Below are 15668 nucleotides of genomic sequence, written 5' to 3' on the forward strand. Positions count from 1 at the left end.
GGAAAAAATAAAGAAAGGAAAATATAAGAGGAAAAAATAAAGGGGAAAAAAATAAAGGGGAAAAAAATAAAGGGGAAAAAAATAAAGGGGAAAAAAATAAAGGGGAAAAAAATAAAGGGGAAAAAAATAAAGGGGAAAAAATAAATAAAAATAAGAAGAAAATAAAAATAAGAAGAAAATAAAAAATAAGACGAAAATAAAAAACAAGACGAAAATAAAAACAAGACGAAAATAAAAACAAGACGAAAATAAAAACAAGACGAAAATAAAAACAAGAAGAAAATAAAAACAAGAAGAAAATAAAAACAAGAAGAAAATAAAAACAAGAAGAAAATAAAAACAAGAAGAAAATAAAAACAAGAAGAAAAAAACAAGAAGAAAAAAACAAGAAGAAAATAAAAATAAGAAGAAAATAAAAATAAGAAGAAAATAAAAATAAGAAGAAAATAAAAATAAGAAGAAAATAAAAATAAGAAGAAAATAAAAATAAGAAGAAAATAAAAATAATAGGACAAAAATAAAAAGAAAATAAGGACACTTTTTAGTGCCACTTTTTAGGACATTTCGGCACTGGTGGGACCAGTTGGGTGCGGCCAGGCCAGCCCCTCAGGGCTCACACTGCGATCTGCTGGCTCTCCCTGAAGAGCGGCCGCGTTGTGCAGATGTCCTGGAAGATCCGGTAGCCCTGCTCGTGCTGGGGCTCCTCAGCCATGGGCAGCATGGGGCTGGAGCTGCAGCTCTTGCCAGCCTCGTCCACCACCTGCCTCAGGTACAGCTGCTCCACCTGGGACAAAGCAAAGAGGGCAGGGATTGAGTGAGGAGCGAGCTCTTGGGGCATCTCTGATGCTCCAGGCAGTGGAGATGGGCTGGGGGACACACAGCAGGTCTGGCTCTCCACAAGCAGCTCCAGGAATAAAGAGGCAGGCCCAGGAGTAAAGGGACAGGCCCAGGAGTAAAGGGAGCGGGCCCAGGAGCTGCTGCCAGCAGGGATATTGAGATGCAAGGACAGGCTGGGGGTGTCCCAGCACATCCAGAGTGATCCACTGGGGCAGACCTGCAGGACAGCCGGAGGTGACGAGGTCAGGAGCCGTGCAGGAGGCACAGGAGCAGTCTCTGGTCTTGTAAAATCCCCACAGGACCTCACAGAGCTTGTGTGGGTCTCTGCTTGCTCAAGAGGGGATGCCACACCCTGCCTGTGCCCTCCCTGCCACAGCCTGGCTGGCCCAAGAGGCTCCAGAAACCCTGTCCTGAGCCTTTCCAACCCCACAACTGCTGCAGCTTCTCCAAGGAGAAGTTTCTGACCAGAGCCATGAGGACTGACCCCACATCCCAACCCCCCTTCTTCCCCCTCCAACCCCACTGCTGCCAACCACAGCTGTTGACCACATCACTGACTGATCTTAAACCCACCACTCCAGGGATTTACTTCCCCATTTCCCACAGGAGAAGGCAGAAATCCCAGTGACAAAGCAGGATCAGGAGGAAGAGGAAAGATTTCCCTGCAGTTCACAAAACTCATGTGTAGGTGACGAGGGTCACGCACGGTAGGGATGGACGGAGACGAGATTTCTTTGGAGCCAAGTTATGAAACTATTGGTTTATTACAAAGGGTGTGGGTGAAGGGGCCTGTTGTGAGCTGCCAGCTGCAGCTCAGAGCACGGCCGAGAGAAAAGAGGCTTAAAGTGTAAGAGAGTTCAAGACAAAAGTTTAAGAGTAGAGAGCATGTAAAAGGAGGGGGTGAAGGAGTGCAGAGGGAAGACAAAGAGACAAAGAAAGAAAAGGGCGTGAAGAGGAGCACGAGGGCAAAGAGATAAGGGAGAAGAGAGGTAAGAGAGCTTGGAGAGTGAACAACAGGAGAGAGCAAAAAGGAGCAAAAAAGAGAGCGAAGCTCCCGTTACAACACAATAAATCGTCTTCAGTGTTGAATATGCAGATTCTCATTAACTAATCTACTACAGCATGCATATCTTATAACATTTCTACACAACCTATAAAAATCACTTCATTACTATATTATGTTTACGTGTTAAACCCTAAATCTTATTCTTTGGGCCTTATCTGCCAAGTTGCAAGGCCTTCTCTGAATCTTAGGTCTGCCTGCTTGCAGAGGGAATTGTGTCCTCCAGGGGGGATTACATTCAACTGGTCACAACTAAGGTATCTCAAAGGTTGCTTTCATTTCAATCTCGCATATAGCTTCTATATTCTCAAAATCTTTTGCTAGGCAGTCATATTTAAAAGGCTTTCTCGTTTCATCCTGCCCAACACTCATGCCCTTAGGAGAGCTTCATTTGCAAACCCAGCTCCAGGGATTTGATAACCAGCAGCCCAAGCACCTCTCAGGAGGCTGTGGAAAAGCCTCTTCCACCCCAATGCAGGCACCCAAATGCCCCGTGGGGACATTTACACCCAAATGCTGCAGGGCTGGGGCTCTGCTGGCAGAATTCCCACCCTGCCTGGCTCCCTTTCCATCCCAGCCCCCCGTACCTGGACAAGGATGAGTTTACACCTCAGGGGCACCGCGTCTGGGAACTCCTCCCCGAAGCACAGCATGACCCTGCTGTCAGGGAAGCGGCCCTGGTTGTTGTAGTACTGCTGCAGCTCTGCAAGGACACAGGAAAAATCGGAATTTGCCCTCCAGGGGCTTTGTTACACATCCCTGGGATCAAACAACCCGCAAGGAAGCTGTGGGTTCAAGCAAAGCCTCCAGTTTGGAATTTGCCAATTTGCCACATGACCCCAAACACCCCATTATCCTTTCCTAGGTCTGGTAGTGTCACCTGCTCACCCTTGGGAACCCAGCAGGGAGGGATTCAAAGTGTGCAAGGAAAAAGGGCTGCACCCTTTCAACCCCACCACAGGGCCCAAGGGGGTCTCACACCAGGTTTAAGCTCCAGAAACCCTTTGTGCATTGTCCCAAGGCTCTGGGATGCCAGAATTACCTCAGCTTTTCCAGGGAGTTTCTGGCCAGAGTCATATCCCTGTTCTCCCATCCCCTCCTCAAGGTTTCCCCACCCCAAAACTGCTTCCACCCAGGATTGTCCACCACATCTGCTGGCTGACCATCCTCAACCACCCAATACAGAGGATTTATTTCCTACAGGAAAGAGCAGAAATCCCAACACCAAAAAAATAATAATAATCAGGGGGCTCCTACAAACCTCGGAAGAACAAATTGGTGTCAAAGATCTTCACCACATCCTCCCTGTCCAGCTTGTTGGGCCTGTCCTTGTAGGCCATGGTGTTGCCACTCCAGAAGACCCTGCCCTGGCAGAGCCTCTTGATGAAGATGCCCTGCTTGTTGCTGTGCAGGAGGACACCCCTGTCCAGGTGGCCAAAGAGCTTCCTGGTGATCTGCTTCTGCCGCTCGTTCTGGATGGCGTCGGCCGAGGGGAACCGCACGTGCTCCAGGGCATCGGGGGCGTAGAGCTTCTCCCCGTGGCCCGAGGGCTGCCCCAGGGAGATCCTGCAGCCCTCAGAGCACGAGGTGCTGACGTGGCCCACCAGCCTCCCGCTGTAGTAGAAGCTGATCACCATCTGGGAATAACCTGGGGGGGTGAGGGATTTGTGGGGGTCTCATCAGGGAAGGACACAGGTGCTCCTCGCTGCCACGCCCAAATTCCAGATCTCCTGGGAGTGGCATTTCCAGGGCTGATCAGCAAGTGAGAGCTCCCAATGTTACAGGATCATGGAGTGGTTGGGGTTGGAAGGGATCTCTAAACCACCCGGGTCACCTGGAGCAGGTGACACAGGAACAAATCCAGGCGGGGTTTGTTCCACCAGTTCCTCTCTGAACGTCTCCAGAGAGGGAAATTCCACTCTGACACCCTCCTCCATGGGAAGTTTTTCCTCATGTTGAGGTAGAACTTCTGGTGGTTTATTTCAAACCCATCGAACCTCTCCCTCCTGCCTTTGCTCCACATTTCCCTCATGCCATGAGCAGATCCCCCCATCCCAAAAGCTGCCTGGTCCCAACATCCCAAGCAGCTGCTCTGTGCCCCCCTGCCACCAGGCAGGATTCCTCCCAGCATGGCAATGTGGATAATCAGGAGGGTGCAGCACCTCCCAAACCCAAAGCAAAGCCTCCCTGAAGGTGGGGGACAGAGTCAGAGCCACCTCCTGCCACCACAAACAGAGACACACACACCTGCTGGCCAGGTGAGGAGCCTTACCTGAGTGATACTGCTCATAGCTGGAGTATCCATTCATCAGGGGCAACGCTGTGGGCACAGAAAGCCAAGCTGAGCCTGCACTCCCAAACCCCAAATCCCAATCCCTCCTCATTTTCTGCCCCAGGTTTCCCACACGAGAAATGCCAGCAAAAATCTCCCAGCTGGATTTCTTCATGAGTACTTCAAACATTCTCAGTAAGGAAGATTAAACACACAATGGGGAGCAGTTTATCCCCACACAGGAAGATTTCTCCCGCCCCAAACACCACACAAGCTGCTGGCTGCTTACCAGGGCTGGGCTGCTGCACCCACCAGTCGGGTATTGGGGGGTTCCTGCAGGTCTCCTGTGGGGGTGAGGGGCTCCTCTTGATGATGCCCAGGTACTCATCCACACAGGAGGGCTGTGGGACAGCAGATACTGAGATCAGAGCGGGTTTGATGCCTCCAGCAAGGCTCAGGGAGGGCCCAAACGGCAACACCAGCCAATTTTTGAGGGGGTGGAAAGACCAAGTCTGGCATTGCCCAGGTTGTACATCTGAATATGACCCTCAAGAGCTGCAGAGGGTGAGCAGGCAGGTGTGACAAGGCCAAGGAGGGGCACAGAGCTGTGACAGACCCATCCCCAGGGAAGGTCTCTCCCAGCTGGATGCACAAGGAAAGCAGGAGCTGGGGCTGGCTCACCTAGAGGAGCTGCAAACCCAACCCTGCAGCTTTGCAGAGGCAATTTGGGGAAGGCAGTGCTTTCCCAAAGATGACAGCTTGACCCAGTGTCACAGACATCTTTTATGGAAAATCCTTTCCTTAGGATATTTCCTCCTGAGAAGCTGAGAGGCCTCAGGAACAAAATGTAAACATTGATTATCTGCTGCTGTGGAATGCAACAGGTGCATCTGTGATTGGTCTCATGTGGTTGTTTCTAATTAATGGCCAATCACAGCCCAGCTGGCCTGGACTCTCTGGTCAGTCACAAACCTTTGCTATCATTCTTTCCTATTCTATTCTTAGCTAGCCTTCTGATGAAACCTTTTCTTCTATTTTTTTAGTATAATTTTAATGTAATATATATCATAAAATAATAAATCAAGCCTTCTGTAACACGGAGTCAGATCCTCGTCTCTCCCCCAGTCCAAGAGCCCCTGTGAACACCCCAAGCCCTGCCCTGCAGCCAGGGTGAGGCCTCACCTCCTTGATGAGGTCGTCGATGGCAGAGGAGCTGCAGTCCATGTCGGTGACATCGTTCAGGCTGCTCCCGTTGGCCACCCCTGCTTTGCCTGCAGGGAGAGGTGGGGCTGCATCAGAACACCCACACTTGCCAAGCACAGCTCATCCTGAAGGGTTTTGGAAACCTCTCACCCAGTGAAAGTGGTGAAAGCAGGAACCACAGCAGAGCCGTGTAACAGCAGCTTGGAGAGGCTCACAGCCCCTCCAGAGCTGCTTTTTTGGGGCCGAAAATCACTTTACAACTCATTTCCCCCCTGCACAGGGACCAGCAGCAAGAAAAATCAAAAACCTGGCTGGTGGCAGAGACAAAGCTGGAGGAGAGGAGAGGGTTTGGGGTTTTTTTGAGCACCCCAGAGACTGGGGCTGGGGCTGCTGCTTCTCTTTTTTCCACCAGCCACGCCAGGGCAGCGGTGCTGCTGGTGGGAACCTGCAGTGCCATTTGCATAGTGGCAGCACAGCCCCTGTGTGAACGGGCTGGGGGGGGACAGAGATGCTAAAGGCAGATTTCCTGACTGCAAAATCATGCTCTTTTTTTTTTTTTTTTGGCAAGTTTTTAGCTTAAAGGACAAAGCACACAGGCTCCCCTAACCACAAATAGAGTTATAGTTAGTGTGAGCTGAGCCACAGCGGACATCAGAGCAGCTCTCTGCAAAATGATTCCTCCTCCAGCAAGAAAAGGAATTTATTGCAGCTCCACACCACCCTCACAGGGCAGGGGTTTGGAGGAAAAAAAAGGCTGAGGCTGGGTTGGGAGGAAAATAAAGATTGAGGCTCATGTTCCTCCCCGAAGCAGGGAAGTGGAATTTGCGCCTACAATAGTCTCAGGGAATGGGAGTTCCCACAAGGCTGCAGTTGTCCCGTATTTCCTTTAAGGGGTTTAGGTGGTTAAAAACCCCAAGCCTGGGCTTTGTCCTCCCCTCCCTGTCACCCCAGGAGACACCTGCAGAGCAGGACAAGCACAGAGCACAGAGCAGGGCTGGCCAGGGAGCCGTGCTCAGGTGCAGGGCTGTGCTCACAGGATGGACCCAAAACAGGGCTCAGCCCTTTCCTGGGGAACTCACACTTCTGCTCCTCCTCTGGCACGATCCTGTAGACCTTGTAGGGCTCGGAGATGTCCAGCTGGGACCTGTCTGTCACCTCCTCAAAGTCAGGGCTCTTGTTCAGGGCGCAGCGCAGCCGCGTCTTCCATGTGGCCGGCTCGGCTTTGTCACCCTCCTTGAACTTGCCTTTGAAAACAGCCCAGGCCTGAAGCAAAGAATGAGAAAAACCCTAAGGAAATCCTCCCTGTGAGCCCTACAAAGCCTCCTAGGGAGGAAGAGCTGGGGTTGCAGAGAGCATTTTGCATCTTGCACCCTCTCGAGCATCCCTTGGGGATTTGCTGTTTCACTCCTAGACTGCAGCCACCTGCACAGCCACCACACCAGGGGGGTTTGGGGTGCAGAGCAGCACTGCCTGCCTCAGAAATGCAGAAAAGGCTGGTAAAAGGCAGGTTTGCAAAAAGCAGAGGTCAAAATCCTCACTTGTGGGTTCACTTCTGCACCTAATGGTCAGGAGCATGAGGAATCGCTGCTCAAAAATCAAAATAAACCTCATTGCCCATCTCCTGACTAATATTAATAAATAAATGAACTGGTTTCCCCAAGATCAGAATATAATCTGTGCTTTTAGTAGAAGAACATATTTTCCATTGAATAAAAACATTACATTTTTTTTAAATATACAGATTGATTTCTTTTATAATATTTCTATAAATTTTCAGAGGGCTGAGTTCAAAGCCCTCATAACTCAGTGCTCCCAAACCAGGTCTTACTGAAATTAAACTCCTTCACCAGTACAGATACTTGGAAGTGGGGTCAGAGGGAAGGGAATTCCTGGGGAAGACCTGAACTTTTTGCTTTGGGATGGAATTTTCCCATTTTTTCCAAAACTGGAAATCCCCGATTCAGTGAAATCCTTCCTTCCCACCTACAAAGTCCTTTTAGTTTTTTTTAACATAAACCCAGCATTTTATCATCAAACTCATCAGCATTTTATCATCAAGCTGATAAGAAGTTTAGAGCAGGTCAAAAGCTGCTTCTCACATCACACCTGGATTCAAACATGCTGAAAACAAACTTAAAACTGGTCCTAAATTTTGATAAAAAGGAATAAATCATCTCAAAAAAAAAAAAAAAAAGCCAGGAGACCAACTGCAGCATCTCCTGCAAGGGTTAAAGATGTAAAACCCAGAAACAGCGTGGCCATGTCCCACCAAGGGACAAAACCAGCAGCAAAGAGCCCAGGAACTCTCAGAATCTCTGCTGCTCACAGTGACTCTGAGATATGTACAGACTTTTTTCCAGCCTGGCTGTTGAAGAAAGAGCCAGAACTCTTTTGTTCTTGTTTTCAAGATTGTTTATTATTTCTTATCTACAGCATTCTTTCTCTGGCCTGCTGAGGTCTGTCTGGCATGTCAGGTTGAGGCACACTGGTGTTATCTTTTACACTAAAAACTACCTGTACATTATTTTCCATAACCTCCTAATACCTATCACCTATGTTAGACAGTGAGTTTCTACCTTACACCAATCCAAAGGTGCCACCATCACAGCAGAAGATGGAGGCCAAGAAGAAGAAGGAGAAAGGCTGGACACGCCCAGGTTCCTCCATCTTGCCTCCTGAACCCCCATTCTAAAAACCCCAAAAATCTATTTTTCACCCCATGATGAATTCACTACCATTGTCTTGACTTGTAACTGTTCATATAAAGGTTGGTAATTTTTTCCAAGGGTTAGATCAAAGGCACAGGGGTCTTGGGCTCTGTGCCAAGGTCTCCAATCCCCTGGGCAGGATCTCAAACCCTCCAGGGCAGCCAGAGTAATTTCCTGGGCTCCAACAAGGAACCACCAAGAAAAAGGCATTCCCTACCTTGAAAATGGAAGCATCCACCTCCTGGTTGTAGTCCTGCTTGCCGGCGTGCTTCCAGGGGATGCGGAACATGGACTTGTCCTCGTTCTCCCAGATGAGCCCCGCGTAGAGCTCGCTGTCGATCTGCTCGATCAGCCACTGCCGCAGCCGCCGCCCGCCGTTCCTGTCACACATCCTGCACAGGGGGGAAAATCCACATCTTGTCATTGGTTTCTCTCAGATATTAAAGGGAATATTGCATGTGTTGTGTTAGAAAGTAGTGCTGTGTTGGTTTTCTTGGGTAGTGTGTTGAATGTAGTTTTAGGTTATCGATGCTGGCAAGGGGGGTTATTTACAGACACAAACGAGACGCGGCTGCTGTGGAAAGTGCCTTGAGCTGTTTATTTTTCAGCATCAGTCTCACAACATGATTATGACAATGGGAAGTATCAATGCTGTATCTGAAGCCTGCCTTTTGCAGCTTTCCCCAAAACCACCTAGTTTTGTAGATTCCCACAGCGATAGCAAAATGTTAAAGTAGAAACTCTGCTATGTAAGATACTTTTACTAAATAAAGGAGTCACAGTGAGACAGCAGCCACAGGACACCTGAATCTTTCAGAGAAAGAGAATTTATCAGAATTGTCTCTTATCAGAAGAAATGAACTTCTCCCCACCTGGATCAGCCCTGAAGACACTGTGAGGATTCAGAGGAAGAAGCTGACACCGACCAGACAGAATCCTGTGTTTGAATGGAATTTATGCATCATGTATGAGATGTATGAATATGCAACAGGTTATTGTTTTTAAGGGTTAATCCTTTGTTAATGTGGGTCCTTTTTCAGGCTTATTTTGCCCAGAAAAGGAACCCAGACTGCCTGTAACTCTTTGTTTCTATTGTCTCATATTGTCCTAATTCAAATTGTCCAAATTATTATTACTCTAATTATATTACTCTAATTATAACCATTTTATTACTATTAAACTTTAAATATTTTAAAAACAAGTGATTGGCATTTTTCACATGCAGGGACACCCTCTGAGCCCTCTCAGCTCTATCCCAGTTCTATCCCAGAACAGGGATTGGGCTCCTTTGCCCCTTTCCCCCTTGCTCAGCTGGCAGCAGCACCACCTGCAGCTTTTGGAAGCCCCACGTGCCAATGTCTGCCCACTTTAAAGTCCTTTCCAACCCAAACCATTCTGTGATCCCACAGTTCTGTAATTCTAAGATTAAAACACCCCCCAGACCACACCCCACCCAATCCTCTGCTTCTTTTAAAATTAAAAAAAAAAAAAGAATAAAAATGAAGGCAATTTCCTTCTGAGTTGCTACAAATTCTTCCTGCAGCCCTAGCAAAGTTCCGCTCCCAGAGTGGCTGACTCAGTGCTCTGCCTATTCCTATTCTGCTGCGGGATAAATCACAGAGGAAGCAGATGGATGGGGATTACAGCCCCCAGCTGTGCTGTCACCTGAGCAAGTGACACTGGTCTGGCCATGCCGGGGTGCCAGAGCTGTCCCTGGCACAAGGATCTGTCCCGGAGGGGGCAGCAGCTCCTCTCACCAAGCACTGTTCGGGGAGGGGATGCCAGCTCCAAACTGCATCCCAAATCCTCACGGGGATAAGGAACACACAATCAGTGCAAGCAAAGTGCCAGGCTCACCCTCCCTGTCACCTCCCTGTCATGACAGCAGCTGGTGGCCTGGCAGAAGTGATCAGCAGCCCCTGAACCAACTTCCCAGGCATTTTGGGCTCTGCATTTTACAGGACTGCCTCTCCCTCATTTATGTGTTATTTACTGCCCCACTGGAAGCTTTTTGGGAAGAAAACGGGAAAAAAAGGATGTTCCCAGCACAGCCTGAGAGCCTGTGGTCCCTGCTTTGCCATGGGTTGCCACCAGCTCAGTGCCACCAAATTCCACCCCTTCCTGATGGCCATGGCTACTCAGAGCACAGCCCCTGGATTTTAGGGATGGTGAACACCAACACCACCAGCCAAAACACCGCGGAGGGCACAGCTCTGGTTGTCCCAAAGGACACGGCACAGCTCATCCCTGGGGGAACGGGGCACACACGGCCTCTCTGGGGGCTCCAGCGCCCACCCCGAGAGATGCCAAAAGGGAAGAACCCGAGAAATCCCGCAGAAATGGGACACTTATTCTAGAAACCTTCTTCCCATCCCTGCCGGAGGCCGGGGCTCCATCTGCGTCCCCGAGAGGGAGTCACAGGCTCAGGACATCGGGGAGCCGCCTCCAGCGGGCTGGCAGCGGCAGCGCTGCGGCTCCACCGCCCATCCCGGGCTCTGCCACCCGCAGGGACCGCGACACGGGGGCATCCCGGGACACGGGGGCATCCCGCGACATGCCGGTAACGGGGAAGGGCTCGGGACCTGCCCCAGCCTTTCCCCGAGCGGTGCCGGTGCCTTCCCGGTGTCCTCTCACCGAGGATGCCGGTACAGGACGCGGTCCTGCGGCAGGTCCCTGCCCTCCCACAGGCGATGCCGGTGCCGGTCCCTGCCTTCTCCCCGGGATGCCGGTGCCGGTATCGGTCCCCCGACCGGTCCCTGCCCTCCCACGGGTGATGCCGGTGCCGGTCCCTGTCCCCAGCCGGTCCCTGCCCTCCCACGGGAGATTCAGGTCCCTGTCCCCGGCCGGTCGCTGCCCACCCACAGGAGGTGCTGCTGTGGGGATGCCGGTACCTGTCTGTTCCCCCGGTCGGTACCGTTCCCGTTTCTGCGCTGCCGGTGCCGCGCCCGCGGTTTCGCTGAGCTCATTATATATACCAGAGACATAATGAGGTCACGCCCACCGCCACGCCCCCTCCGCGCTCCACCAATCACCGGCTTCTCGCCGCTCCCGCTCTACCCAATGAGGAGGCGGGGCCGTGCGGCGCTGACCAATGAGGAGCGTCCCGGCGGGGCGCGCGCCGCAGTTTCTCTTAAAGCGCGGCTTTCCCTGAAATCAGCTGACCGGGGGGGCGGGGCCCGAGCGGGAGGGGGCGGGGCCTGAGCGGGAGGGGGCGTGGTTAACCCGCCCCTGTCCCGGGTTTATCCCGGGTCTGTCCGGGGTCGGTTCGGTGCCGTCGTTCCCAATCCCGAATTAATCCATTCCCAGTTCTAACCCAGCTTCCCCAGTCCCAGAGCATCTGCCCAGAGCCAGACTGGGCCATTACCAGTCCCAGCCCAGTCCATTCCCAGTCTCGGACCAAAGTCCCAGTCCCAGCCCAGTCCATTCCCAGTCTCACACCAATATCCCAGTCCCAGCCCAGTCCATTCCCAGTCTCGGACCAATATTCCCAGTTCAAGACCAATCCATCAGTATATCCCCAAATAAACCTCCCCAATTCCAGACCAGTCTCCCCAGTTCCAGATCAATCTAGTCCCTGACCAGTTTCCCCAATCCCAGACCAGTGTCCCCATTCCCAGATCAGTTTCCCCAGTCCCAGACCAGTTTCCCCAGTCCATTCCCACTCCCAGGCCCCTTTCCCCAGTCCCACACGGGTCCACCCCCAGTCCCAGTTTAGTGCAGGCAGTTCCCAGTTCCTTTCTGGCTCAGCCCCAGTCCTGGATCATTCCCTCCCAGCATCTCCCACTGTTCCCAGTCCGGATTTGGTGTCCAAACCCAGCCAGACCCAGCAGAGCATGAAGGACCATGTGCAGCCTGACTTCAGAGGGGGATTTTTTTGGGATTACCAGATTACACACACATTTCTTGGAAGAAAACCATAATTACTCCCACGTGGGTAATACAGAGAAATGGGAAATGTATGGACAGATGGTTCAATAAAAATAACGCTCTGAGGCGCACAACCTTTCCTGTCGTGTCTAATAAAGGATGGCTGGAATGGCCCCTGTTTTTAAACACCCCACTGATCCTCATTGGATCCCCCCCAGGAGGTTTGAGGTGAGCCAAGAAACATCTTTTTTTAGAGGGATTCATTTTCTTTTTTGACCAACAAATACAATTTTAAGCTTTGCAGGGGCTTTGCATCCTCCTGCTAGACAGAGACCCTCCTGTAAAAACCTCTTTGCTTTGTTAAAATTCTGGGAAACTTGTGATATTTTAAAGGGTCTGCATCCCCTCTGGAGACCAAAAACCTGGAAATTCATCACGGTGGGACAAGGTGACTTCATCATTCCCATCTTCATTTTGGCTCTGCATCTTCCTAGGCAAGGTGAAGGTAAAGGTGGAAAGGAAAATCCAAATTCCCTGGGGTGAGGAGGGATTTCCTCCTGTGGGGAGGATAAAAAATTAACCCAAATAAAATAGGGGGTTAAAATATAATTTTTAAGGGAAGGGAAGATGAGCAGCAGCAGGGCCAGAAATGTGTTGGGAACAATTTCCCCGTGTCTGCAGCATCCTGGGCAGCTCAGTCCTGCTGATGTGGGACAGCCTGATGTGCTCTTGGCAATGTCCAAAAAGTGGAAAATCAGCCCAGTTTTACCTGTTTGGGGTTTGCCTCCCAGCTGCCAGAATTCCTGAAGCCACCTCAGGTCCCGCTGATGGAGGCCAGAGTAGAAAAACAGATAGAAAGATATATCTATTATATAAAATAAAATAATATAAAATAGATATGTATATTCACTTGGGAGAGCCCTCAAATCCAGGAAAATTTGGGTTAGGAGCACGGTTGTGGCTGTGATGTCAGGCACGAGGGTTCTGCTGCTGCATTCCCTGTGATTCCCCAAACCTGGGGGATTTTCTCAGGTTTTGCTCTGGGGCTGTGGTTCCCAGGCAATGTTTGAAGCCCGGGCTGTGGAGCTTATCACACCTCCTGCACCTCTAATCTCTGCTTATCACCCATCTCCAATGACTTCCTATTAACTCCCACTTTCTTCTCTTTTCTCTTCCTGCCTGCAAGTTCCATTTTTCTGCTTCCGAAAATGAAAAACGAGGCTTTAAATCCAATATTGATCCCTGAGCTGATTGCTCAGCCTCCCCTCAGCCCACTCCATCAATTAATTGCTTTCCCATTACTTCCATGTGGAATAACAGCCACAGGGACCCTTTTCTCCATCTAAATAAATGGAAAAAAAACACATTTTTTCTCTCTGAAATTCTGTACATCATGGCTAAACACAGAATATTTAAAACTTTTTGTTTTGCTGGTGGTTCTCATCAAGAAAATGGGAAGCAGGGAGGTCATTTCAGTCCATTTCTATATATTCCCACCAGGAACACCACAAATCAAGTCCAGGCACCCTCAGGATTTAATCACTTTTTGTCTTTATTAGGAGCTGGGTGAGTCAACCCTGGTGCTGTCACACGATGTGTACCCAAAAATCCTCATCCAGAGAATTCCTAGAAATGTTTTGAATCCCTTTTTTCTTAGAAGGAATTGCAGACATTTTTTTGAGGGGACAAACAGGGTAATCATGGTAAAAGGGTGAGATGGCACAGAAGGGTTGAAGGGCTGAATCCGTGGGATGGGATGGATTGTAAGGGAGATGAGGGAATTCCTGCCGAAAAAAAAAGCTCTGGAAAAGCACAATCTGAGTTTGGGATGAAAAACTGGACATGGCCACATGGTTTAGGTACCAAAAAGGCTTTTGGAGGGGGGTAGAGTTAAATTGGTCCATGGGTTGAGTGAATCCAACCAAGCTTTTGGTTTCTTTGGCAAGCAGGGACATTCAGAGGGGCTCAGGGAAATCCCAAACCCACTCTGGCTGCAGGGATGGAGGCAGTGGGACAGGCACTGCTGGATTTCCCCTTATCCCTGGGGCTGGCATAAGGAAAATGCCAGATAAAAGCTAAATTTGGATTTTCCTTTCCCCTTTTTCCTGGGGTTGGGGTGAGGAAAATGCCAGGTAAAAGGTAAAATTTGGATTTTCCTTTCCCTTCATCCCTGAGGTTGGGATAAAGAAAATGCCAGATAAAAGCTAAATTTGGGTTTACCTTTCCCCTCTTCCCTGGGGTTGGCATAAGGAAAATGCCAGATAAAAGGTAAATTTGGATTCACTTTTCCCCTTATCCCTGAGGTTGGGAAAAGGAAAATGTCAGAAAAAAGGTAAATTTGGGTTTTCCTTTCCCCTTACTCCTGGGGCTGGGCTAAGGAAAGCCCCAGAGCCCAAGACCCCTGTGCCTTTGATCTAACCCTTGAAAAAAACAATTACCAACCTTTATACGAAGGATTACAAGCCACGAAAGTTTAAGTAGAATGACAGTGAATTTATCAGAGGGTGAAAATAGATTTTTGGGATTTTTACAATGAGGGTTCAAGGGGCAAGATGGAGGAATCTGGATGTGTTCTTCTTCTTCTTGGCCTCCATCTTCTGCTCTGATGTTGGCACTTTTATATTGGTTTAGAGTAGAAGCTCACTGTCTAACATAGGTGATTGGGAAGTAATTGTAAATATTGTACACATAGTTTTTAGTATAAAAAGATAACACTGCTCCTGGGGGAGGCAGAGTGTCTCTGACTCTTTCGGCCGGACAGGAGAAAAAAATTTATAGATAAGAAACAATAAACAACCTTGAGAACAAGAACTGAAGAAAGGAAAAGGAAAAGGAAAAGGAAAAGGAAAAGGAAAAGGAAAAGGAAAAGGAAAAGGAAAAGGGAAGGGAAGGGAAAGAAGGGAAGGAGGGAAGGGAAGGGAAGGGAAGGGAAGGGAAGGGAAGGAGGGAAAGGGAAGGGAAGGGAAGGAAGGGAAGGGAAGGGAAGGGAAGGGAAGAGGAAGGGAAAGGAAAGGGAAGGCAAGGCAGGCAAGGCAAGCAAGGCAAGGCAAGGCAAGGCAAGGCAAGGCAAGGCAAGGCAAGGCAAGGAGGCAAGGCAAGGAAAGGCAAGGAAAGGCAAGGAAAGGCAAGGAAAGGAAGGAAAGGAAAGGAAAGGAAAGGAAAGGAAAGGAAGGAAGGAAAGGAAAGGAAAGGAAAGGAAAGGAAAGGAAAGGAAAGGGAAAAGGAAAGGAAAGGGAAAGGAAAGGAAAGGAAAGGAAAAGGAAAGGAAAGGAAAGGAAAGGAAAGGGAAAGGAAAGGAAAAGGGAAAGGGAAAGGAAAGGGAAAGGAAAGGGAAAGGAAAGGGAAAGGAAAGGGAAAGGAAAGGGAAAGGGAAAGGAAAGGGAAAGGAAAGGGAAAGGAAAGGGAAAGGAAAGGGAAAGGAAAGGGAAAGGGGAAAGGGAAAGGAAAGGGAAAGGAAAGGGAAAGGAAAGGAAAGGAAAAGGGAAAGGAAAGGGAAAGGAAAGGGAAAGGAAAGGGAAAGGAAAAGGGAAAAGGAAAGGGAAAGGAAAGGGAAAGGAAAGGGAAAGGAAAGGGAAAGGAAAGGGAAAGGAAAGGGAAAGGAAAGGGAAAAGGAAAGGAAAGGAAAGGGAAAAGGAAAGGGAAAGGAAAGGGAAAGGATAAGGGAAGGAAAGGAAAGAAAGGAAAGGAAAAGGAAAGGAAAAGGAAAGGAAAGGAAAGG

General features: G+C 49.5%; 1 protein-coding gene across 1 annotated transcript; it reads right to left on the reverse strand.

The window, feature by feature from the left end:
• Positions 1 to 516: 516 nt before the first annotated feature.
• Positions 517 to 11013, reverse strand: IRF8 (interferon regulatory factor 8). Its single transcript, XM_063167575.1, has 9 exons — positions 10975 to 11013; positions 8301 to 8475; positions 6455 to 6638; positions 5355 to 5443; positions 4462 to 4573; positions 4173 to 4220; positions 3162 to 3548; positions 2488 to 2603; positions 517 to 784 (listed from the first exon to the last, which is right to left on the reverse strand). Exons 2-9 carry the CDS (start codon positions 8472 to 8474, stop codon positions 614 to 616), a joined length of 1281 nt encoding a protein of 426 aa, XP_063023645.1. The 5' UTR covers position 8475; positions 10975 to 11013; the 3' UTR covers positions 517 to 613.
• Between the last annotated feature and the right edge of the window lie 4655 nt (positions 11014 to 15668).

This window comes from Melospiza melodia, chromosome 13 (assembly GCF_035770615.1).
Source record: "Melospiza melodia melodia isolate bMelMel2 chromosome 13, bMelMel2.pri, whole genome shotgun sequence".
Taxonomy (NCBI): domain Eukaryota; kingdom Metazoa; phylum Chordata; class Aves; order Passeriformes; family Passerellidae; genus Melospiza; species Melospiza melodia.